We start from the raw sequence: 25826 nt of genomic DNA on the forward strand, positions 1-25826 counted from the left end.
GGATCGATCACTGCACGTTTGGCGCAGTGGTTTAAGCGGTCACCTCGCCGCAACAACCGTAGCGCCGCGTGTGGTGTGTTCGAATCCCACCCGGGACAAATCTTTGTGTGATGAGCACGAGTATTTGTTCTGAGCCTGGATGTTAATGTATCTATATAAGTATGTATTTAGAAGTATATAAGTATGTTTATCAGTTATTTGGTTACCATAGTACAAGCTCTGCTTAGTTTGGAATCAAATGACCATGTGTGAGTTGTCCAATGATATTTATTTATTATTTATTTTATCTCTAAGGTTAAGCTACGCTTGCCGAGGTTGTGCTGTAGATGGATGACCATATACGTACCAAGTTCCTCCATGTTTTCGATGGCACGTGAAATTGTGGGTTTCGGCTGTCATTTTCAAAGATATTTGACAGTTGTTGCCAGTAGTCAGAAGCTTGAAAAAGTCACTTGGACCATGTCAGTGGCATTCGGTAAAAATACACAGGGTAAAGGTTAAAAATAAAAGAAAACAATATCAAATTCTAACAATGTAATAGATTTTAATGGACAACTGTAACAACCTATACACATATTTACAAAAATGTATGCCTTTGAATTAAAACCACACGCTTTAAACATTATATACCACTAATGTACTAGATTCGCCGACGTATGCCTACTTGTCGCCGACATGAGCTGACGACACTTTTGTCTAAAGTCACCTACAAATGCCTGCTAGTTGCGGACATGAGCCGCCGACACTTTCGTCTAAAGTCGCTGACATATGCTTACAAGTCGCTGAAATATGGCTACAAGACGCTGAGTTGAGCCGCCGGCACTTATGTCTTAAGTCGCCTACTTAATCCACCGGCACTAACACCAAAGGTCGCCGATATATGCCTACAAGACGCCGATATATGACTATAAGTCGCCAACACATGCCTACTTGTCGCCGACTTGATCTGCCAACCCTTTCGTCTAAAGTAGCCGACATATGCCTACTTGTCGCTGAAATATAGCTACAAATCGTCGACATATGCCTACAAGTCGCTGACATGACCCGTCGATACTTATGCCAAAAATTGTCGGGAAAACGACTTAGCTATATAATCTAGTTTACGTTTGTAACTCAATTATAACAATAATAAAGGAGTTAAAATAACACGCTTTCTTAATAAAAATAAATATATTTTTTAAATCGCTAATCAATTTCATTATAAATAAGTTTTTAGCGCTTTTTTTAATACAATATTATGCTATTTTTTTTTGTTTCTGTATAAATCTGCTATTAACAAAACAGCACTTGTTTTAACAGATGTTATATTATTATTTTTTGCGCGTGTTATATAAAAATACATAAATGTATAAGAAAAATGCTTGGTCTTTAGTTGTCCTTTAGTTAGAAGAAGAGAAAAAATTTCTATTCCATATTATTATCTCTCTCTGTAAGCGGTAGTTTGGCCAGTAATTAAAATTATCACAAAATCCTTTCTCAAGTTTAGTTAGCTATCTTACTAAGACAGTGATAAGCCCCCCTCCCCCTACATCCCCTTTCTCTAGGCTGTCTTGAGTCGTTATCTAAAATATACAATTATTATTATTTCAGAACCTAGCCACTCCCCCTCTCCCTCCCACTTTCCTACGCTGCCTCATAACCATTCACATAAATATAAATAAATATTTTGACCCCTCGCAATCACAAACCTCCCCCCCTCCCCTCTTCAAAAACTTTAAAACCGATGAGATAAAAATAAATACTTTAATAAAGTAACCAAATTGTTCAAGTTGTTTTTCAATCTATAACTTAGCAGAGACAGTAATTCATTGCTTTTAAACAAAAAATAAAATCAAAAATATTTATAATCCTTTACATTACAAAAAAATACATTTTATAGAGTACACAAAAGGTATTTTTTTATTGCATATACTGCGAAATAATCTTTTTAATATATTGAAATATACCCGATAAAATGTAAATTTTTATAATAAAGGATTTGTGGCCCTTTTGTTTTAAAGCGAATCCGTAGTTTATGTTAAAAGCGTGTGATTCCATTTCTCTATTGCATTGCACCAAAAGTTTTATCAGATTATAAACATTTTTATAAAAATTAAATAATACAAGTTTCTAATTCTTAGGTCTGGTCTACACGGCTCTCTTCGCAGCTTACAATTTCATCCTATGACAGAATTTTTAGGTTAGTGTAGAATTAAGGAAGTTTTGTAGCACGAAAACATTAGCTCAATTTGGGTAACTTTGAATCATTTGGGTAACATTGACAGTGGTAATATGAACTAGTTTCGATTATTATTTCATATGAAACCAACACAATTGATAAAGGTTTATTTTAGTTATGCAAACTTTTATCAATTGTGTTGGTTTCATATGAAAAAAATATCGAAACTAGTTCAAATTCCCACGTTCAATGTTACCAAAATGATTCAAAGTTACGTAAGTTGACTGTTTTATTCGTCATCACTATTTCATCACGATGCTTTCCTTCAATAAGAGATCGTTGTTTATAATCGACTTCAAAAAACATTTTTTCTCTGTGTCTGGTTGTACTTTGTGTCCGTTGTTTGTATGTTTGTAAAAGTCCCCGCGATACAAGAGCAAATCTTAGTGCGGGGGTTGTCTTTCTTAAGAAGTATAAATATTGTAAGCGCCGATACAGGCTGCGCAAAGTGAGGTTGTCATAGTTATAAGAAAATGTTTGTAATGCTAGACTGGTAATAAATGGTTTTTATTTATTATTTTGATAACAAACATAAAAAAGTACAGACGATTTGAAACCTCCTTTTTGAAGTCGAGTAAAATAATGATCACTTGTTATAACGGTGAAGGAAAACATCGTGATGAAACCTTGCATGTCTTAGAGACAGACGCTGAAAGTTTTCGTGCTACATACTAAGGCTTTATAGAAAAGGATAGGTAAGGTTAACAAAATTTTGATTTGGTTTCCAAAAATGGGGATAAAATACAATTTACGCTATAATAGAAAACAGCCTTTGAAATAGATAATTTTAAAAAGTCTCACTTAATCCGGATTTCTGAATACATTTAGCGGTAGTTTATCTATTCAATAGCGTTTAAACTCATATTAAAAAGACGCTATTGAATAGATAAACTACCGCTAAATGTACCTTAGAAACCGGGGGTAGGCAGAGAGTCTTGTATGCAAGGTTCGTGGAGGTATACAACATACAGAATGTACAACATCAGTGACTCGGCTTATACAGCTGACGGTGGCCTGTTTGATACAGATACTTTATTTTGTAAATACATAGAATTGTTAATTATAATATAGATAAATCATGCATGACAAGACTGTCGAATAAGTAGACTATAGGCCCTTTCCATTATAGTGTTAAACTGATCTGACTAATATAAAAATAATGTATTTAATTTCACAATTCTGAATAAGTCTTAGAAACCTTATCAGTAGGATTTGACTATTGCATATGCATTTCGTCATGGATAGTGCAAATATTAGATAGGGGAAAGTCTTTTCACATTATAGTATGTATGAACTTGTAATAAAATCTCTTTGGCTTCAAGAATCACAAATGAGTACACGGTTCATTAGGTTTCTTTCAGTGAGCTCGTGAGGTACCCAAATATCGAGCTTTTTTGTGAAGAGAAAAGATTTTATTACAAGTTCATACATACTATAATGCGAAAAGACCTTTCCCCGACCTAATACTATTTAAAAAAGCTATCCCCAATGTTTCGTTTTCGCTATCTACTTGATAATTTATCTAAGGCTTATCCGGGAGTTGTGAATATGCTTATGACAACTAGGCTTTGTATCATAGGGCCTATATATTGAAATATATATTTAGAAATACATACCAATTAAGGAGAACATTTTGTCAGCATCTGATACATATTATGTGCAATGAAAAATATATTATTATTATATAAAGATATACATATATAATAGAGAGATAGTAAATAGTGGTTAGTATAGATTCAAAATAAATGTTATGGAGAATTATTTTGTGTCAAATAATTTAATTTTAAAGAATATTTTTACAAAATTTCGGCAATTGGCATTTTTATCATTGTTTAACATGAAAATGGCTGAACTGAATTTGGTAAGATTTTGACAAAATGATTGGTTAGCAGATAGTTTTTTACTGAAAAAGGATCCTAAGTCCTGGTTCCTATTTCAGTAAATATAGGCATAAGGTAGTTTGTAATATTCTTTGATGAGTCTCCTTTCATATTGAAGAAGATTATTACTATTTGCCAAAAAGTGTCAAAATTATTCTTTTAAAGTTATTTGACGAAAATATTCTCAAGAAGATGATAAGTTTTGCGGTTAATAAAATAAAAATTATGCCACAATCTCAATACATTTCAAGCATACCATTAGAGCGCGTCAAAGTTCTATAACCTATAACCCAACTCGGTATTAAACTGAGAAATATATTATTATAAAATAACTATAGTCCGACTGGCATCTTGTATGTGTACTTAACAGACAGAGGGTGTAAATGACGTTTAAATACACACACACCACGTATTCGATACTCTCTACTAAGTTGTAGGACTATTTATTAGACAGCAAACATAATTCTGTCTGAATTCGGAGCCTATTTCTTTTTTTTCGTCAGGAAAATGCATTACTGCATGTCCCGCTCCAGGGAGGTAGCGGGGGTCTGTCGGGCTCTCCCGCCCGCAAGGCGTTCTTGTTCTAAATTTGGGCCTACCGACTAAAAACCTGACGGTGTTCCTTCGACTGTCACCATAAAGTGGCCAGGACGCGGTACCTCCAGTTGGATACTCCGCGTCCCTGAATTCGGAGCCTGCTATAATGCTTTTCGACATCTTCAACAAACATCATCATATTTCAGTCGCTTTATACAACGGTTTTTACTTTACTTGATAAATATTTTGAATAGACTGTCTAAAATATGATTATAATTGCTGAAAGTTTTTAACAAGAAAACTTTATTTTACAATATTTCTCAGTTTTATACCGCACATTCGCTAAATACAATTAGTTAAACTATAGTAACTAGTACCTCTTAAATGCTATTACAAATTATATACAACTTTTAACATTAAGTAGTCGACTGTAAACACAATATGGTCTATTTTATAACTTTCATGTAATATTGTACAAAAAACTGTAGTAAAGAATCCCTAAATGCATTTTTTATTAAATCAGTTTTTTTTTCATAAAGATAGACTTGGTATATGTTACTTTTAAATAAAAAAGCCTTGCTGGAAGAAACCTTCTTTTTGTACGTTAAATAATTATTTTTGTTGTTATTATTTTATGTTTTAAAAATTGACAGCGGTCGACATTTTATTTTACACTTATAAAGTATTTAAAATTAAATTTAATTGACTAATTTCATTACAAACTTTCAAACGTTCTATTTGCGAAAGGGGCGCCATGATTAACATTTAATTTCAAAACGAATTAACACAATTACTTGATATTTCGCCACAAATTGCACCGGCGAGTCACCTTAAAGATACAAAGCCTATGTATCTTGCCAAAACGTCAAGCAAACGACTTAAAATGCATAGAAATGCTAAAATCAGAAACATGTTTGTTTATCTCTCTTGTACGTAAAAACGACTGAACCGATTTGGATAATATTTGGCAGAGTAATAGATGATATTTCGAGAAAGCATGGACCGGTAATATTACTGACTAGCGCTTGGCCAGCGTGGTGGACTCAAGGCCTAACTCCCTTCCACATTCCGGGAGGAGACCCTTGCCCAACATTGTAACAGTAATAGGAATTAAATATTATTTACATAGATGGCACCGCTTTCGCAAAAACCTTTTTTTTATTTCAAGCGAATTTTTTAAAACTACTTCTACTTATAACATTTGTAATATTTCATATAACAAATGTATCTATTCAGTGCGCTATTTGTGTTTAAAACAAAAATATACCAGTTTCACAGCTTACAGATAAGTATCGGATAACCTATCAGATACTCATTTCATTTGTCGTATGGTTAGTGGTCAACCTAGTGTCAAAGTTGTTCAAACCGCCCGAAGGACTTTGACATGGCTTAACGACTGTTATCTTATTGAAAACAACCGGGACCTACTTTTTACGTGCCCTCCGAAGCACGGAGACGCTCAGTTCAAATACCACTATGCGGCCACCCATCTGTAGAATGTCCGCACCAAGGTTGCTTAACCCACAGATCGTTTACCGACCGGTGAGTGCAACTAGCTACGAGCGCCTCACCTATCAGATAGACAATAATGTTTTCCTAAGGTAGCAAATTTCATTGGAATCGGCCAGATTTTGTTTATAGTGTCCAAGTGTGTGTACAATACACAGGTACACTCTCTATTACATCACTCTCATAGTCCGGTGTGACGAACACGACCAGTGAGAGGTCAGACGCAGGACCGTAGGTGACACGCGCTCTCCGAGGCATGGAGGTCCAAAACTTCGACTACCTAATTCCGGGCAACCACTGAGAATTTTTCTCAGTGTCTCAGGACCTCCTAGCACAGGTACCTTTTACTTAAAAGGAGGTCTCTATGTCCGATGTACTAAAAGTTGTACAAGTTACTGAAATATGCATTTTTTCATTCTACCTGATAAGCTATCCGGCACTTATTCAATAGTAGTAAAAGTGGATATAATTAAAAATTAAATTAACTCTAAATACGGAAGACTGTGGATGAAATTCATTTTATGTCTTCCAAATTGTTTCAAATTTCATTAGAAAATGGCATAAAATTCGGCGGTTCTAAACCAACACGAATGACTTTTCCAAGTGATGTGTGTATTAGAAACAATGATCACTTGTTATAACGGTGAAGGAAAACATCGTGATGAAACCTTGCATGACTGAGAGTTGTTTAACACAGTTCTTGAAGGGAATGCAAAGTTTGGCCAGCGTGGTGGACTCAAGGCAACCCCTCCCTCATTCCGGGAGGAGATCCTTGCCCAGCAGTGGGACGATAATAGGTTAAGATTTTATAAATTTTGAAATTAAAATTAAACTTCAATATTTCGGTGGATTATATTATATAACACTATACTCGGGCCATTTCAAACGTGCGAACTAAGTCATGTCATTATATCGGAGTCTCTCGCTCACTACACATTGTCTTCTTCTTGTCGTATGGTTAGTGGTCAACCTAGTGTCAAAGTTGTTCAAGCCGCCCGAAGGCCTTTGACGTGGCTTAACGACTGTTATCTTATTGACAACAACCGGGACCGACTTTTTACGTGCCCTCCGAAGCACGGAGACGCCCTGTTCAAAAGCCACTATGCGGTCACCCATCTATGGAATGACCGCGCCAAGGTTTGCTTAACCCACAGATTGCTTACCGACCGGTGAGCGCATCTGGCTACGGGCGCACATTGTCACATTACTATGATTCTTTTGATTATGACGTAGTGAGCACGTTTGTGGACCGAGTATAAAATTGTTTTTGAAAAGTAGACTAAAATTCTCTTTGGTAGTATTTGTGCTAAGTCAATTTAAATATACAGACACTGTTTAAGACTTAATATATATTCGGTTCGGTATAAATTGGTACTATATATTGGGAGCAGTGATAGCCGAGTGGTATAAGTTGGCACCTCCCACGCAAGTGGTTGCAGGTTCGAACCCGAGGCAACACACCAATGACTTTTCGAAGATATGTGTATTAGAAATAATTATCACTTGTTCTAACGGTGAAGGAAAACATCGTGAGGAAACCTTGCATGCCTAAAATTTAAATATTAAAATATAAATATTATTATTGGACAACTCACACACGGTCATTTGATTCCAAACTAAGCAGAGCTTGTACTATGGTAACCAAATAACTGATAAACATACTTATATACTTCTATATACATACTTATATAGATACATTAACATCCAGTTTGTTTAATACATTTATTGAGGGCATGCAAAGTCCTCAACCCGCACTTGGCCAGCGTGGTGGACTCAAGGCCTAACCTCTCCCTCATTACGGGAGGAGACCCTTGCCCAGCGGTGGGACATTAATGGGTTAAAGGAGATCATCCATTTTGGGCCTTTTTTCAAAGTGCCGGCCAACAAAAAAAAGTGGCATGTATCGATAGAGCTAGCCATTTGAAGCAATAGTTAGTATGGCACGAAACCGGTAGGATCGCTTTGAACCGAGTTATACAGGTTTGAAGATTCATAATGTTCAAACATTAATTAATTTCTGAAAGTGCTGTGAAACATAAAATAATGATTGATTTTGCTAGAATTAACTATCTAAAGCAAACGACCACTCTGAAGTTGATTTAAGGTCGTAAGCACACGTATCAACTCGGAAACGGGTCGTCACCGTATCAACTCGAGCTCATCAGTATTATTTGTATGTAATTCCCTACTGTAACACACTTATCGGAATCGTTATGTGATCGCCCCGGCTCACGACCATAGGAGTGGTTCGTATGCGCATTATGCATACACCAGTACCCAGGGTGGAGTGCAGGACTATGTGCAAATTCCGATAGAAGGGCGGGCATACCTTCTAAACCGCAACATGTGTCCTCATAACAAGGGCCCTCATCACAAATGGTGCCCGAAGCACAAAATATTGTTCCACATGCCGATGAGTCGGACATAACAACCCAACGGCAACACTCTAGGTGACCTCTTACCTAGACGATGGTTTGACGATGGTTTCCGAGTTGATACGTGTGCTTACGACCTTAAATCAACTTCAGAGTGGTCGTTTGCTTTAGATAGTTAATTCTAGCAAAATCAATCATTATTTTATGTTTCACAGCACTTTCAGAAATTAATTAATGTTTGAACATTATGAATCTTCAAACCTGTATAACTCGGTTCAAAGCGATCCTACCGGTTTCGTGCCATACTAACTATTGCTTCAAATGGCTAGCTCTATCGATACATGCCACTTTTTTTTGTTGGCCGGCACTTTGAAAAAAGGCCCAAAAATGTATGGAGCGTGGATGATCTCCTTTATAATATTGCCGAACCGAATATATGTATAGTAGCTTACTATATTGCTTTTGTGCTTGCAAATAAAATACACATAACATTACGAAACAAATGAAATGTGTTATTTTGAATAAGTCATATCTCATATGAAAAAGATATGAGACTTACGCCCTTTCTGAAATGGCACAGTCAAGTTTATATTGTTTGAAAAATTTAAAGTTAAATATTTTATATGTAATTGCCTATGACTGTTATATAATAAATCGTGAATTTTATATACAAATTTTATATCTCATTAATTTAAATTTTATATTATTAATTCGAATTATATCTAAATAGGATTTAAATTTTAACTTTACTAAGTATTTTTGAAAAATTAGAAAGTTTGCCTTTACACTATACCACGAGGTAGTATGGTATCTTTATATTTTTAGCCTGAAATTAACTTTTCTGAGTCATTAAACTATAGTACACCATACTATTAGTTCTAACCGCTTGAATATTTCTAGCCATTAATATTATTTGCTTTACTATTCGATAGTACACGGCCAGCGTGTGTTTATCATTATTTTAAGAAAATAATTACGAATAATTACTTTTTAAAATGATTTATACCCAATTTTATCAACAAAGTTATATATGACAAGATGTATGGATGTGAATGAGGCAAGGGAAGTTTGTGAGGATCTTACCAAGTGACGTTCTTTGGTCTCTGCCTACCCCTATGGGAAAAAGGCTCGACTATATGTATTTACTAGCCGACCCGCGCAACTTCGCTTGCGTCACATAAGATAGAATGGGGTCAAGATTTTCCTCGTTTTTGTAACATTTTTAAATGCTACTCTGCTCCTTTGAATTGAAAAATTCTTTTCGTGTTAGATAGCCCATTTATCGAGGAAGGTTATAGGCTATATATCATCACACTACAACCAATAGGAGCAGAGTACCAGTAAAAAATGTTTAAAAAACGGGGAAAATTATGACACATTCTCTCTTATGTGACGCAAGCGAAGTTGCGCGGGTCAGCTAGTATTAGTATAGATAGTAATTAATTTAGAAGCTGTATATGAGGTTGAAGTCCCCACCCTTCTAAAAAGGGGGTGTTTTAAAGGCAAAGATTATTCCTTGACTAAAAATCAAGATATTTCTTTAAAGTCAAGTTATAGATAATTTTAATTCATATCAGAAAATTACATTATTTACAAAGAATAAGGAGTTTTTGAGTAGTTATATACCTTAACTACTAATCTTTATATATATAATTCTTCTGTAAGTGTGTCACTGAACTTCTCTTAAACGACTGGACCGATTTTGATGAAATTTTTTGTGTGTGTTCAAGGGGATCTGAGAATGGTTTAGATTCACAATTTTGTCTGCTGGACAATGTTTTTTTGACGTGTAGACAGGACAACGTCTGTCGGGTCCGCTAGTTAAGTAAGTATATAAAACTTATGTGTTGATAAAATTGGGCATATTTACTCTTATATTATAGGTACATTAATTTTAATCATTATTATTGTCGATCGACGACTTTCGCACCTAGTTTTAATGGCGTTTTGCGCCGAAACGTCCAGAAAACTGAAGTAAATAATGGTCGAATTTTCGAGTCATGCAACGCATTTGCAAGTCAGAGTTGTTCTAGCCAAGCCCTAAATAGACTTACCACCTGTTTCTGAGGTACATTTAGCGGTAGTTTATCTATTCAATAGTGTTTAAACTCATATAAAAAAAACGCTATTGAATAGATAAACTACCGCTAAATGTAACTCAGAAACCGGGGGTTAGTAAAGCATTTTGAAGATAGAATTTAAGGCCGCCCAAAATGATAAATAAAATTAATGTGATATTTAACTAAATCATGCAAATAAAATTGCTGGTCTAGAGACGGCCTTAGAAGAATTTTTTTTTTAACATAAGTTGAGTTAGTTTATTTTGAAAATAAAGTTAGTAATATAGATATTATATTACTTGTTTTGCTTAAAGTTGTTGTTTTTAAGGTTATAGACCACACGGAAAATAAGCGTTGAGGAAAATAGTCGAGACTTTTGCAAAATTTTGGCAATTTCAAAATTGATAAAGAGGTCTCGGGTTTGATTTCCCGGCCGGCATTAGAAGCCCGAGAATAACATAGTTAAATAACATATTACTATATATGTAGTATACATTTTTAAGCGACGTCTATATTCCGCGTAGTATATAAATGTCATATAGACTTACATATATATTTATATAAGTATATATACTATATCCCAATCTGCAATAGGCTAGCATGGTGGACTCAAGGCCTAAGGGCGCGTTCCTACTATGTCGTGACGACAGATAGTATAGTTTTAAGTGCCGTGGCTCATGTGTTTAAATGATCACGACTTACTGTCGTCTACGACATTTTTTTGCAGTGACGACAGATTATCGTGACAATGGGGACCGCTAGCACGACAGTCGTAAAACGATAAAAAATCGTTGCATTTGTAGCTTGCTAATGTGCAAACGATACAGCGACTGCCGTGAAATGATAAAATGTCGTCGTCACTACACGATAACAATTTTTGACGACAAACAGTCGTTATAATGGGAACAGCTAGAGACGACATTTGAACTACACGACTATCTATCGTCACGACATAGTGGGAACGCACCAAAACTCCTCATTACGGGAGGAGACCCTTGCCCAGCAGTGGGACATTAATGGGTTAAATTTATTATATATAGTATACTCTATACAAAGTAATAGAATGGGTATAGATATCGCCACCACCCACCGTTTTTGGGCTGTTCCTCTTCTTCCAGTACTTTAGTTACGTCGCCTTCCGATCCTGGGTCCTGGAGACAACAGAAAAGACACGAGTTAATTAACACGTTTTGTAAAATAAACAGCCACGCGGATCGATATTTTGAGGTTAAGCTACACTCGCCGAGGTTGTTCTGTGGATGGGTGACCATTTTATTCTTTTTTTTTTTAAGACAACTCCCGCACTACGAATTGCTCTTGTGTCGCGAGGACTTTAACAAACATACAAACTACGGACACAAGACAAAACCATCTTATTCGTATCGAGTTCCTTCGTGTTTCGGAAGGCACGTTAAATTGTGGGTCCCGGCTGTCATTTTCGAAGATCTTTGACAGTCGTTTACAGTAGTAAGGAACTTGAAAGTCTGACAACCAGTCTCACCGGAGGGTACCGTGTTATAACCCAGGTAAATGTCTTGTGGAGGTCAGATAGACAGTCGCTCCATGTTAAACACTGGTATTCAGCTGCATCCGGTGAGACTGCAAGCCAACACTAACATAGTTGAAAGAAAGGCTAAGCTAATATAGACTGTTACTTACATTAGTAACATGTTCGTCAGTGTCGACGGCCTTGTCGTGCGTGGGTTACTTACGTATAAGATGGTCACCCATCCACAAAACGACCTCGGCAAGCATAGCTTAACCTCAGAGATCGATCCGCGCGACTATTGTAGGGAGGAACTTACGTATAAGATGGTCACCCATCCACAAACCGACCTCGGCAAGCGTAGCTTAACCTCAGAGATCGATCCGCGCGACTATTGTAGGGAGGAACTTACGTATAAGATGGTCACCCATCCAAAATACAACCTCGGCAAGCGTAGCTTAACCTCAGAGATCGATCCGCGCGGCTGTTGTAGGGAGGAACTTACGTATAAGATGGTCACCCATCCACAGAACGACCTCGGCAAGCGTAGCTTAACCTCAGAGATCGATCCGCGCGGCTGTTATAGGGAGGAACTTACGTATAAGATGGTCACCCATCCAAAAAACGACCTCGGCAAGCGTAGCTTAACCTCAGAGTGAACTAAGTCACGAGCTCCTTTCTATGTACTCTATGTACTGTATCATACAGTATAAATAATATAAAGTACTTACATTAGTAACATGTTCGTCAGTGTCGACGGCCTTGTCCTGCGTGGGTTCGTGCTTGACCGTGCTGTGTTTGATCTCGTCCTCGGTCTGAGTGCCTTGGTCGCGGGTCATCGCGTCGCTCAGCTCTAGCTCCGGACCGCTTTGTGATGACTGCAATAATAAACAAATATATAATATTTTACTAATAAACATGGTATAAACAGTGATAACCGAGTGGGCTAAGTGTAGTTCCGCGCCATTGGTCGCTGATTGTTAGGAGCTTCTCGTATGATCAATATTATTGTATCAACCACATTGTAAATCTTTTGGCGAAGAAGAAAGAGTTTCTAGCTAGCTCTTCTCATAAGGCTCTACGAGCTTTCCGAGCTAGTGGTAGATTCAGTAACTGTAACGACTATCAGAAACAATTATTTGTGGATCGCACAAATAATCAATAATTAAATATTTGAATGAAAATGTGTACATAATTGAGGGAGGAGGATCACAAGTTACAAAATTTACATATTATTTCTAATTGCATTAACCAGTTTGGGGGGTAACCCCACCCCCACATTCTACTAGCTCACTAAATTAATACAATATGTACCTCCATATCTTGTTCTCTGAGCACCACGATATCTTTAGACGTCTCTTCTTCTTCGCTCGTCTCCTGTTTGTGGTCCGTCTTGAACGGCGAGTAGTCAGTGTCGTCCTGGGGAAATAAATGATTGGAATATTGTTGAAGAAGAGTGGAGGATTAAAAAGAGGGGGGATTGAGTTGATCATTCTGCGATTTGCCTAGTATATACATTGTTATGTACTTGCAATACAGTGCGTGGTGTCATGGGAGTTGTGCTTAACATGGATAGAAGGGGAAAGAAGTACTTACGAAAGCTGTTGAAGGGTCTATTTGTGTTGGGGGGGAGGCTTATAAACGTCTTTAAGAGACTGAGACATATTAGTGTGGTTTTTCAGATAGTGTGGGCACTTTTTAGATATTAGTTGTCTTGAGATGTTTTGAAGGGTTTAAGCTATTTGGATAATCATCTTAAGATGTTGGGGGCGTCGAAATGATGAGTTGGTAAGTGCCTAGAGCAGTGATTCCCAACCAGTGGTCCGCGGAAGTCAAAATATGGTCCGCGAATGATTTTAAAGTTTTGAATTTCCAGGATAATTATTACATTTTATTTTTAATATACTTACATAGTGGTCCCTGCTAGCAAGAATAATATACAAGTGGTCTCGGGCTAAGAAAAGGTTGGGAACCCCTGGCCTAGAGTGTTGATGTTGATGAAAGATGTGTTGATGGGGCGAGAGGGTCAGGGTATGTATGGTATACAATATACCTGTCTGGTCTCCTTCCGCCACGCCTTGTACTCGGCCGCCGCCCGCCGCATGCGCTGCAGGTAGGCGGGCGCGGCGCGGCCCGTGGCCCACGCCGCCACGCTGCTGGGCATGCCGCCCACGGCCGGCTCGTCGTAGTACGTCAGCACGAATTCCATGCCTGCCTGCAATAATAATACATACATACAAACATAATGTCATGCCTTTTGTGTAGGCAGAGACGTATGAAATACAAGCACGTTTCGCCATTAACAATGTTAGTCCCATATTGAAGGGGGCAAGTCTATTGCCATTTACCGGGCACGTTACCCTTCAAGCTAATATTAAAAACATTCTAATATTAATTACAAAAAACCAACAGCACTTTGCACCCGATAATCAAGCCCGAGACTTCACGATCAGCAGACCTTATTACTTATTACCTACATAGAGTCATTCTTTTTTATTCGAATTCGAAACACAAAAGAAGTCGATATGTATAAAATGGTCACCCATCCACAGAGCAACCTAGGCAAGTGTAGCTTAACTTCAGACATCAATCCGCGCAGCTGTTATCAACTAAGCCACGAATTCCTCTAGCAGCCTATTACCATAAGTACTATAGAAGGTTATATACAGGGTGTCCCAAAACTCAACGATAATCCAAGACAGGATGAAAGGCCAAGTCATACCGGTCCTAGAAAAAATTAAAAAAAAAAATCCATGTCACTTAGTTCAGCAATAATAGACATTTTTCAAAAAAGTTGAAATTCCACACCCTTGGTCGCATTTTCAAGTCCTGTGATCACCAATGTCACAATTTCGCTGTGTTTTTTTGAATTTCGTGATCTTCATTAAATATGCTATTAATCGTAATACAAATTAATGCACAAAACATGGTTAATTTAATAAAAAAAGGTAAGTTTTAGTGAGTCATGGTTCACAAAAATATCGTTAGTTAACTTTGACGCTTCGTATGGAAAAAAAATGTACTACACTACCCTTGGCAAGTTATTTCAAAAGTTGGCGCATTTAATCAAGATTTTAAAATGGAGCAACACTTGCCACTTTTCTTGCCATTAAGAATGTTATTTTTATTTGAACGAAGAGTATCCTCGCAGATGGATCGGACGCAGTGGTTCAATTTAATGGCCTCCTCGTTCCCCCGAATTAAATTCAGTAGATTTTTTTACTGGGACTGCATAAAAGAAAAAGTCTATTCGAAATGAATACCAAATCTATCAGAACTACGCCAGAAAATTGACACAGCGTCAGAAGTAATAAATGCAAGGAATTTTGCTTGACTGGTGAAAATATCTTTTGTACGCCGTTGCAGAGCCTGTATTCCTAGACTTGAAAATGCGACCAAGGGTGTGGAATTTCAACTTTTTTGAAAAATGTCTATTATTGCTGAACTAAGTGACATGGATTTTTTTTTTTTTTTTTCTAGGACCGGTATGACTTGGTCTTTCATCCTGTCTCGGATTATCGTTGAGTTATGGGACACCCTGTATATTATGAAACGAACCTTATCTCTCCCGTTCATGGTCTTGACGACCATATGGCTCCAGTACTCGGAGACACGGATCGCGTGCTTCGACTCCGGCACCTTGGGGTGCTCGCACGAACGACTTATTATTACGTACACCTGAAACAAACACATATGTATTTAATACCATATATTCATAGATTAATTACAGTATGACGGTATTTTAATAATAATAAAGGAGTACGGCAGATTTCGTACAGCTTAAAGTTGGTGTTGTTTCGTTACAGAATTTGTACCACTTATTAAGGTCAGTGACTTAGCCCACTTATTTTTATTTGGGAGTATTATTTTTAAAGTCCGGATTAATTCATAATTAAGGTAGAAAGATTTGACAAATTAAATGATATTTTTTGGTCTATGGCTTATATTTGTTGACAACTAAAGAAAAAGAAAATCTCATGAGACGTCACTGTTAATCTGACGTCTACGCTAATTTGCTGTTGTTTTGGATTGTTATTTTGACAGCATCTGAGCAATTTAGCGAACTATCGGGGCTTCTTAAAATGGACATAACTTTAACCTCCCAACTTTTAAATAAATAAGAATTTTAAAATAAGCTTGTCTATCATATTAGCTACGAATTAAAACATCTGTACGAATTCTTCATACAAACCTGCCGTTCGCCTTTATGAAATAAAGCATTTTTGGCTTTGATAATACTTAAGCCTCTGGCTATTATAATATACCTTATTTTGAGAAGTGGCCTGCTCCCTCTCCAACTTAGCATAAGCCTCAATAGATTTTCTCTTCGCGTTGGAGTGTACGCTCGGTCGCTCGGTGATCTTCGGCTGCGGTCGGGTGTCCTCGGCCGGCTCCGGTTGGAACAGGCCCTTCTGATGCGGCAGGCTGCGGGAGCTCACGTCGAACTCCTTGTGCCGACGTATGTACACGTAGTCGCGGTTCGCGAATAGTCTCTGTGAAGGAAAATTAGTTATAAATCCTAATTTCATATATGGTAACTTCTCTAACGCATTAGTCTTAGTGACTGTAATGTTAGATGTAATAAATAAATAAATAAATTTGATAAAGAACCTCCGAAAATCATAAATCATGGTGAAACTTCGATGCGATACGCTAATTTCGATATTTTTTACAAATATCGATATATGATATAAGTGTTGTATTGATATGTCGTATTTTAATGGGAATCTCTAAATTAAACTGTAAAAGTTAGAAACATGAAATTTGGACAACGGGTGCTTTTAATGACGACCTAAAGGGATAAAATTGGAGATAAAAAATTTGCATTACAGTTCGTCATTTTCGGAGTTACAAGCATGAAACTACATATTTGATACAGGCTTTTGTTTGAAATAAATAAACACGTGTTTCAATGTATTTGATAAATTACCCCCTGAGGGGTTCAAATCTAAATATATATATCTCAAAGGTGACTGACTGACATAGTGATCTATCAACGCACAGCACAAACTACTGGACGGATCAGCCTGAAATTTGACATGCAGGTAGATGTTATGACGTATACATCCGCTAAGAAAGTATTTTGATCAATTCTTCCCCCAAGGAGATGAATAGGGGATGAAAGTTTGTATAAAACTTTGCATGCATAAAGCTACTATGACGTTTGTACAAATCTTAGATTTTCGACTGATTGAAATGAAATTAATCTTGATTCGCACATAAGATACTTTTTACTACGCGAAATCTTTTCACGCGAGCAGAAACTAGTAGGATATGACAGTTTATACGTTTGTACGTTCCTTTTCAGAGCGGGGCCGAGTGGGTCATATAATATTATATATTTTTTCTGTAAATACTTACGGGCCACAACACCTCCCAATGCAACACGGCCTGGTCCCCTAAGCCGTTAGCGTTGTGTTCCACCACGGACAGCGCGGCCACGGCGGCGTCCCACACCTTGCGGTAACGACCGTCTACTTGAACGGCCGCGAAGTCTGCCGCTTTCACGTCTGGGTAGCGACCGTATACTGCAAGAAAAATATTATTTAATGTAAGGTCAATTTGGGTAACATTGTTTTATAATCGGTACTAATATTATAAATGAAGAAGAAGAAAGAAAGAAATATTTATTGTATATAAAATAAATCCCAATGTTTAGAATATTTAAACAAACTGTTGAAACGTAAACAACACTTGGTGAAATAATTTTATATGAAACTAATTATATCTTAAGACTTACTATCTATTGGTTTCCTCACTAGGAGGAATAAAATTAAAATTAAATGTGAAAGTAATTTGTCTGTCTGTCTGTCTGTTACTCAATCACGCCTAAACTTTTGAACCAATTTGCATGAAATTTGGTATGGAGATATTTTGATACCCGAGAAAGGACATAGGCTACTTTTTACCCCGGGTAAATGACGCATTTCCATGGGAAAATTCAGGTGGCGGACGAAGTCGCGGGTAAAAGCTAGTATTAGTATAGATTACAGTCAACCTGGGTAACTTTGAATCATTTGGGTAACATTGATAGTGGGAAAATTAACTAGTTCAAATTCCCACTGTCAATGCTAGACTTAAGAGAGAATGGGTCATATTTTTCCCCATTTTGTAACATTTTTCGATGTTACTTCGCTCCTTATGGTCGTAGTGTGATGTTATATAGCGTAAGGCCTTCCTCGATAAATAGGCTATCCAACAGTGAAATAATATTTCAAGTTCACCAGTAGTTCCTGAAATAAGCGCGTTCAAGCAAACAAACTCTACAATTTTATAAAATTAGTACAAATTTGTTTTAAAATTGAAGTGTTGAAAAATTATTGTTCTGTTGGATAGCCTATTTATTGCGGAAGCCTAGACTCAAGGCTCAACTCTTTCCTAATTACGGGAGGAGACCCTTGCCCAGCAGTGGGATGTTGAAATATACACATTCAATTTGTCTCTATGAAGAGCAGTGATAGCCGAGTGGTATAAGTTAACACCTCCCACGCAAACGGTGAAGGAAAACATCGTGAGGAAACCTTGCATGCCTAAAATTTGTTTAATACATTTATTGAGGGTATGCAAAGTCCCCAACACGCAATTGGCCAGCGTGGTGGACTCAAGGCCGAACCTCTCCCTCATTACGGGAGGAGACCCTTGCCCAGCAGTGGGACGTTAAAATAAACACATTAATTTAACCCCCGTGTTTCCAACGCTTTCTCAACGCATGCCAAATAACGTGACTCTTGAACTGTGATAACTTATCACCGTGTTATACTGATAGTGTTATCAGCACATTATGTCATATCAGTACTATCACTATATTAGATATACTAACAACTGGTTATATTACTCATAATGTACTTATTGCGAATGATTTTGAAACATATGAAAGTTTTCATTGTTAAAATGAAAAAATATTTTTGTGATGAATCCTACTAATATTATAAATGCGAAAGTTTGCGAGTATGTATGTATGTTTGTTACTCTTTCACGCCAATATTACTGAATCGATTACGATGAAATTTGGTATATAGGTAGCTGAAGACCCAAAATAACACATAGGCTGCTTTTTATCCCGGAGTTCCCAAGGGATCGGGATTTACACGGGAAGGGTTTCCACGCAGACGAAGTCGCGGCCGGCCTCTAGTATTTCATACAATGAGGAAGGCTATGGACAATCATCACGATATGGCTATAAAAGGAGCAGAGCAGCAATCTTCTTTTTAAGAAAACGGGAATAAGATCACTAGGGCGGCCGCTAGTTTAGTATAATCTATACTAATATTATAAAGCTGAAGAGTTTGTTTGTTTGTTTGTTTGAACGCGCTAATCTCAGGAACTACTGGTCCGATTTGAAAAAATCCTTCAGTGTTAGATAGCCCATTTATCGAGGAAGGCTATAGGCTATATATCATCACGCTACGACCAATAGGAGAAGAGCAGCAGTAAAGAATGTTACAAAAACGGGGAAAAATTTTACCCATTCTCTCTTATGTGACGCAAGCGAAGTTGCGCGGGTCAGCTAGTTCAGTATAAATTGACTAAAGTGTGATCATCAAGAATCGAAAATGTCGAAAAATTACAGTGTCGCGGGTTCCAGTACGGACAAAACAATGTCTACTCATTGCTAATTAAGTATATGTAATGCAAAATCGTTATCTAAAGTAATTATTATATTTATCATAACCTATTAACCTTTCCGGCCTAGTGGAAATATACTATAGACTTGTACAAAGGTGTACATGAAAACATCGTGATGAAACCGCTATATTCAGACATTCAAAGTTATCTGGCGCCCGTAATACATTTTATTTTGTAGCCTAGCCTTTCGTCCAACTATGTTGGAGTCGGCTTCCAGTCTCACCGGATGCAGCTGAATACCAGTATTGTACATGCCGCGACTGTTCTTCAGACCTCCACAACACAGTTACCTGGGTTATAACACGATACCCTTCGGTGAGACTGGTTGTCAGCCTTTAAGCTTCTGACTACTGTTAACGACTGTCAAAGATCTTAAAAATGACAGCCGGGGCCCACAATTTAACGTGCCTTCGGAAACACGGAAGAAATCGATATGTATATGGTCACCCATCCACAGAACAACCTCGGCAAGCGTAGCTTAACCTCAAAGATCGATCCGCGCGGCTGTTGTTAACAAAGCCACGAGCTCCTCGCTTGTTGTACATGTATTTGTCAATATGTATGTAGACAAGAGTTAGGAAAATAACTGAACCTTGGGAGATCGTATCTTGTTTCTTTATCAATCAACGTTACGACGTCGTATCGAGGCGATTATGAATAAACGTTCAAGCATTTAGCTTAATATAATGCATCATTGTTTAACGAAAAATTGTGACTTAAAGCAATATGTGAGGCTGTTTTCTGGTTCGAACAGTTTCTGTTTATTTAGAACAGGGATTCCCAACCTTTTCTTAGTCAGGGACCAATTTTATATCATTGTTGTTAAGCAGGGACCACTATGTAGTATATTAAAAACAAAGAGTTATAATATTCCTGAAAATTATAAATTTTGAAATCATTCACGGACCATATTTTGAATTCAGCGGACCACTGGTTGGGAACCACTGCTTTTAAAAGACAACTCGAACCCATGATCTCCTGATGCACTGGTAGTGGCGTGGCGACCACCTTAACCACTCTGCCACGAAGAATTGGATTAACACATAGGATATCCCTGAAAATATTTTCCAGGCAGACGAAATTTCGGGCTAAATCTAGTACCTTCATACTTTTATACATCCGAAGCTATAAAAAGATGTTTAAAATCAACAACTGCACGTTTGGCGCAGTGGTTTAAGCGGTCACCTCGCCGCAACAACCGTGGCGCCGCGTGTGGCGGGTTCGAATCCCACCCGGGACAAATCTTTGTGTGATGAGCACGAGTATTTGTTCTGAGCCTGGATGTTAATGTATCTATATAAGTATGTATTTACAAGTATATAAGTATGTTTATCAGTTATTTGGTTACCATAGTACAAGCTCTGCTTAGTTTGGAATCAAATGACCGTGTGTGAGTTGTCCATTAATATTTATATTTATTTATTTATTTTAACATATTTTCTTTCGTTACTAAGCACAAAACTATCCATATTATGCAACCACGGAACAAAAATACACATTTCATACAAAAATAACTCATATCGTTAACCTAGTGTTGTTGAGCGATCAGTTAGATAACAATTAACGTGGCAAGGTCGCTGAAAACACGTCGTTGTGTTTAGAACATATTTACAGAATTACGAAAAGATTATATCACACGGACTATTTGCTTTTAAGTTTCCGTACCCAAAACGTAAAACGGGACCCTAATTTTAAAACTCTGCTGTCTGACTGTCACCAGGTTGTATCTCACGAACCGTGATAGTTAAACAGTTGAAATTTTCATAAAGAATGTATTTTTGTTGTTGCTATAATAAATAATAAAAATAAATACATAATTTTACAACAATAAGCATATTTTAGAGTAAAGTTTTGTCTCTTCCAATCAAGTGTGAAATACCATGATACATCACGTTTCTAAACCCCGGTTTCTGAGGTACATTTATCGGTAGTTTATCTATTCAATAGCTTTTAAGCTGACATAGAAATTACAGTTTGAATAGATAAACTACCGTTAAATTTACCTCAGAGACCGGGAGTTAATAAGGCTAGTAAGTGTGTAAACTGTTAAGCAGTTACCTTTATAAGCATAAAGTCCCAGTCCAGGTTTGTACTCCTTCCTCCAAATGATGACGTCCTCCGCCTCCATGTAGGGCACCCATCCGTCAGACTGTTTCGTCGTTTCAGACACCTCCGATGTTTTGCACCTAGATCAAATATTATAATTAAGATATAACATTTAATTAAATAACATCGTCTCACTGCCAAGGACGTTATAAAGGTTCGAGCGAGCATAGTTTCAAGATATATTTTATTCTACCTTGTACCCGTGACTTCGTCCGCCACGTGAATTTTCCCATGGGAATGCGTAATTTTTTCCGGTGTAAAAAGTAGCCTATGTCCCTTCTCGGGTATCAAAATATCTCCAAACCAAATTTCATGCAAATTGGTCAGTAGTGCGTGATTGAGTAACAGACGGACAGAGTTATTTTTGCATTTATAATATGGATATTTGCTACCAGTGGTGTTATTTTAGTGGACACATGAAATAGCCTCAAAATCGACTATCTAAACACATTTTAAAAACATATCACCTGTTCTAACTACAAAGAAAAACAACAAAACGTTGCATATACTATATTGTAAGCAAAAAAAAGATTCTAAAAACTGTCATTGCTGCTATTTATTATCCAAATAGTCAGAAAATTAAGGGCATAATACTCTTATTCACAAAAACTTCAAAAGATGAAACACACAAACATACTAACGAGCAATACCGCACGCCGGGCTGCTTCTTCTCAATCACCAGCCTCTTGCCGCACTTGGCGCAGAACAGCGTGCTGCGGGACAACATCTCCACGGCGTCCAAGTCTTTTAACAGCTCCTGGGAGAGAACAACACATGATAAAGGTTTTGAACCTACATAATGAATGTATGGATGTGCGTTCTTTCGTCTCTGCATACCCATATGGAAAAAGCAGTGATATTATATGTTACCCGAAAGTTCAAGGTATATGAAATGCAACCGAATTTCATAATTAACAATGTTAGTCCCATGTAATAGGGGGCGAGCCTATTGTCATATACCAGGCACGTTTTCAAAATCCGGGCATCTATTGAGAAATCTTTATATATATAATTCTTCTGTAAGTGTGTATGTCACTGAACTTCTCTTAAACAACTGGACTGATTTTGATGAAATTTTTTGTGTGTGTTCAAGGGGATCTGAGAATGGTTTAGAAACACAATTATGTCCGCTGGACAATGTTTTTTTATTTAATTTTTATGGCAAAACAATGTTTGCCGGGTCAGCTAGTTTTCTTATAATAATAATATGATGGTGAAACATGGGTATTTTTTATACCTTTTCCAAGGATAAAAAGCGTGATATTATGTAAGTTATTATAAATTTCGTTTCATAGCGTGAATCGGAACGTAGGTGAGTTTATGTTATCTGTAGCCGGTAGGGGATTCCCCGCTAGGTTATTTCGGCTGTCATTCAAGTTTATTTCTACTTTTCTATTGTCTCAATTTGTGTTTTCTTTCCTATAAGGCTTTAACATACATTGGTATGTTATTGGCAGTGGTTATACTGTGCAAGTTAGATAAATATTTGTCCTGATCTTAGATATAGTGTCTCATAAAACTTTAAATTTTAAACTTTATTGAAGAGTGAGGAGTGTTTATGTTTCGTGTTCACATCATTGTGTATTTCGGATATCAACATCAATAAGTTATGGTATGCAATGTTCATTACTCTAATTACTAAACATTATAAGTTTTTTTATTATTATTATGAGCCTATATCGTCCCACTGCTGGGCAACAAGGCCTCCCCATAGCTTTCCACTCTCCCATAAAATTTCTATGAATCACTAATATTATAAATATGACAATTAGGTGGTTAAGTAATTGTTAACACAGACACTTCATTGATGGGTCTGGTGGCGGATGGAATAGTAGCCCCGATTTTGGTTAGCATGTCTGGTATATGGCAACAGGCTCCCCCCTATTAAAGTGGACTAACATTGTGAATAGTGAAATGTGGATGTATTAAATACACTTCTGCCATAACCTTTGGTTATAACAGGTGTAATAATATTATTATGCATGTATGTACATATATATGTGCTTCACAGGGCTTATGAAAATAATGTAGTACATATACAAAAGAGTTTATCAGGCAGGACACCATTTTGAGCATAATATTATTCAAATACATATCATTTTATTTTGACACTTTGATAGTAATTAGTAGTCATGATTACTGTATAGATTTTACACCAAAGATTTGATTGTTAAATAGTCATGATGTATAAACAATTATTAACAAACTGGCACTTTATATAAGTGACAAAGTTAGCAAAATGTTACACGATACTGTGTTCACCATCTTAGATAAATGTATTTATATATTATTATGATTCCTGACTTTTAATCTTATCAGAGAAGACTAGTGTATTTTCCCGTTCAAGAATATTCCCTGCTGGAGCAGCCTTAGTTCCACAGTCAATTAAGAAATTGAGATATAAGTTGACACCTCCTACGCAAGTGGTCGCAGGTTCGAACCCAAGGCAACACACCAATGACTTTTTGAAGTTATGTGTGTATTAGAAATAATTGTCACGGGCTCCAACGGTGAAGGAAAACATCATGAGGAAACCTTGCATGCCTAAAATTTGTTTAATACATTTATTGAGGGCATGCAAAGTCCCCAACCCGCACTTGGCCAGCGTGGTGCACTCAAGGCCTAACCCCTCCCTCATTACGGGAGGAGACCCTTGCCCCGCAGTGTGACAGTAATGGTTAAATTTTTTTTTTTTTAATAATATTAAAGAATACCACTTGCTATGTCACCTGCTCTACAACTTTATATTACTTTAATTTAATTCAGTTTGTACTAACAATAATAGGTAAACATTAATTAAGCTTTATTTCCATTCAATCATCTTGTAAATCTTGAAGAAAGAACCTGTTTACCTCACAGATGTTTGTAAGGATAATAAATAATTTTACTCTAATTACCTTAAATGATTAATACTTGTTATTGATAGGTGTTTCATTAGTCAGGATGGTTTTCATCCAACCAACAGTAGATTTACCTACAACCATCTCAATTATACCTAACTTTTTAAAAATGGAAAAAAAAAATAGTCCAAACCAAGAATAAAAAAAAACTTATATACATTATGGTCTTGAAAATGCAATAAGAATCTTATAAGAATGTTGCATAAATAAAAACAAAGAGTTTAAAAGTTGCTAAAAGTTATCAGAGTTGTGATATATTTAAAACAAATGTCAACAACACAAAGAAGACCAAAATAAACAAACATGAACTCTCTTTGTCTGAACATTTATTTGTCACACAGTCATGACCTTGGAATATCCTGCACATCTTTGTTTCAAATAAACACTTTTATCTCTGATTTAAAAAAAGAATCTGTATCTATATTATCTATACTTTTTTTAAATCGAATGTTTTACTTATTTGAATTCTCGAGATCTGGTTATAAATATTTATTTATTATGATTTTCACAACTCCAGGTTTTAAAAATGGAATATTAAAGTACCTCTAACTCCGCATCAGTGATGCTTTTATCACATGGGGGCGGGGGTCCACTTGGTGCATTATCATCATCTCCTTCCCGGGCCTTGTATGCAGCAGTCGCAGAAATTAGCAAGGTTCGTCTAGGCCGGAAAAACGCATGCTTGAAACATTGTATCACTTCCCGAACACTACGGTCTTTCCTACACCTTCGAACCACATTATTCACTAAACTACTCCGCGTCCAAGCACTCAATGCCCGTAAATCTTTCAAGATAATACGCAAAGGAGACATCCCCGAATTATCCCTATTCGCTACACTCGTCAGCCAGCCGTCTATCCAAACCCATGTTTTTGATTTATACCGAGACGTTATTAAACAGCGAAACTGTACATTTTGTTGTAGTGTAGTTTTAGTTAATACAATTTGTTTAATTTTGGTACATAACATCTCGGGAACGATTGCGAAATTATAACCTAACTTTTAGGCGAAGTTCGCCTCGAGTTGACATTGACTAGTGATGTGATTGATATGTACTAGTAAAAGACTAACTAAATTGTAAACAAATGTAATTACTAAAAACAATTTGTTTTTCTTTGTCTCAAGGTAA

General features: G+C 36.8%; 1 protein-coding gene across 1 annotated transcript; it reads right to left on the bottom strand.

Moving 5' to 3' along the window:
• Positions 1-519: 519 nt before the first annotated feature.
• LOC142985096 (uncharacterized) lies at positions 520-25719 on the bottom strand. Its single transcript, XM_076133052.1, has 11 exons — positions 25241-25719; positions 22439-22554; positions 21750-21877; positions 17427-17593; positions 16331-16558; positions 15624-15743; positions 14119-14280; positions 13380-13484; positions 12797-12943; positions 11670-11730; positions 520-2161 (listed from the first exon to the last, which is right to left on the bottom strand). The coding sequence occupies exons 1-11, from the start codon at positions 25664-25666 to the stop codon at positions 2157-2159; spliced, it is 1665 nt and encodes a 554-aa protein (XP_075989167.1). The 5' UTR covers positions 25667-25719; the 3' UTR covers positions 520-2156.
• Positions 25720-25826: the final 107 nt, after the last annotated feature.

Source organism: Anticarsia gemmatalis, chromosome 29 (assembly GCF_050436995.1).
Source record: "Anticarsia gemmatalis isolate Benzon Research Colony breed Stoneville strain chromosome 29, ilAntGemm2 primary, whole genome shotgun sequence".
NCBI classification, from domain to species: Eukaryota; Metazoa; Arthropoda; class Insecta; order Lepidoptera; family Erebidae; genus Anticarsia; species Anticarsia gemmatalis.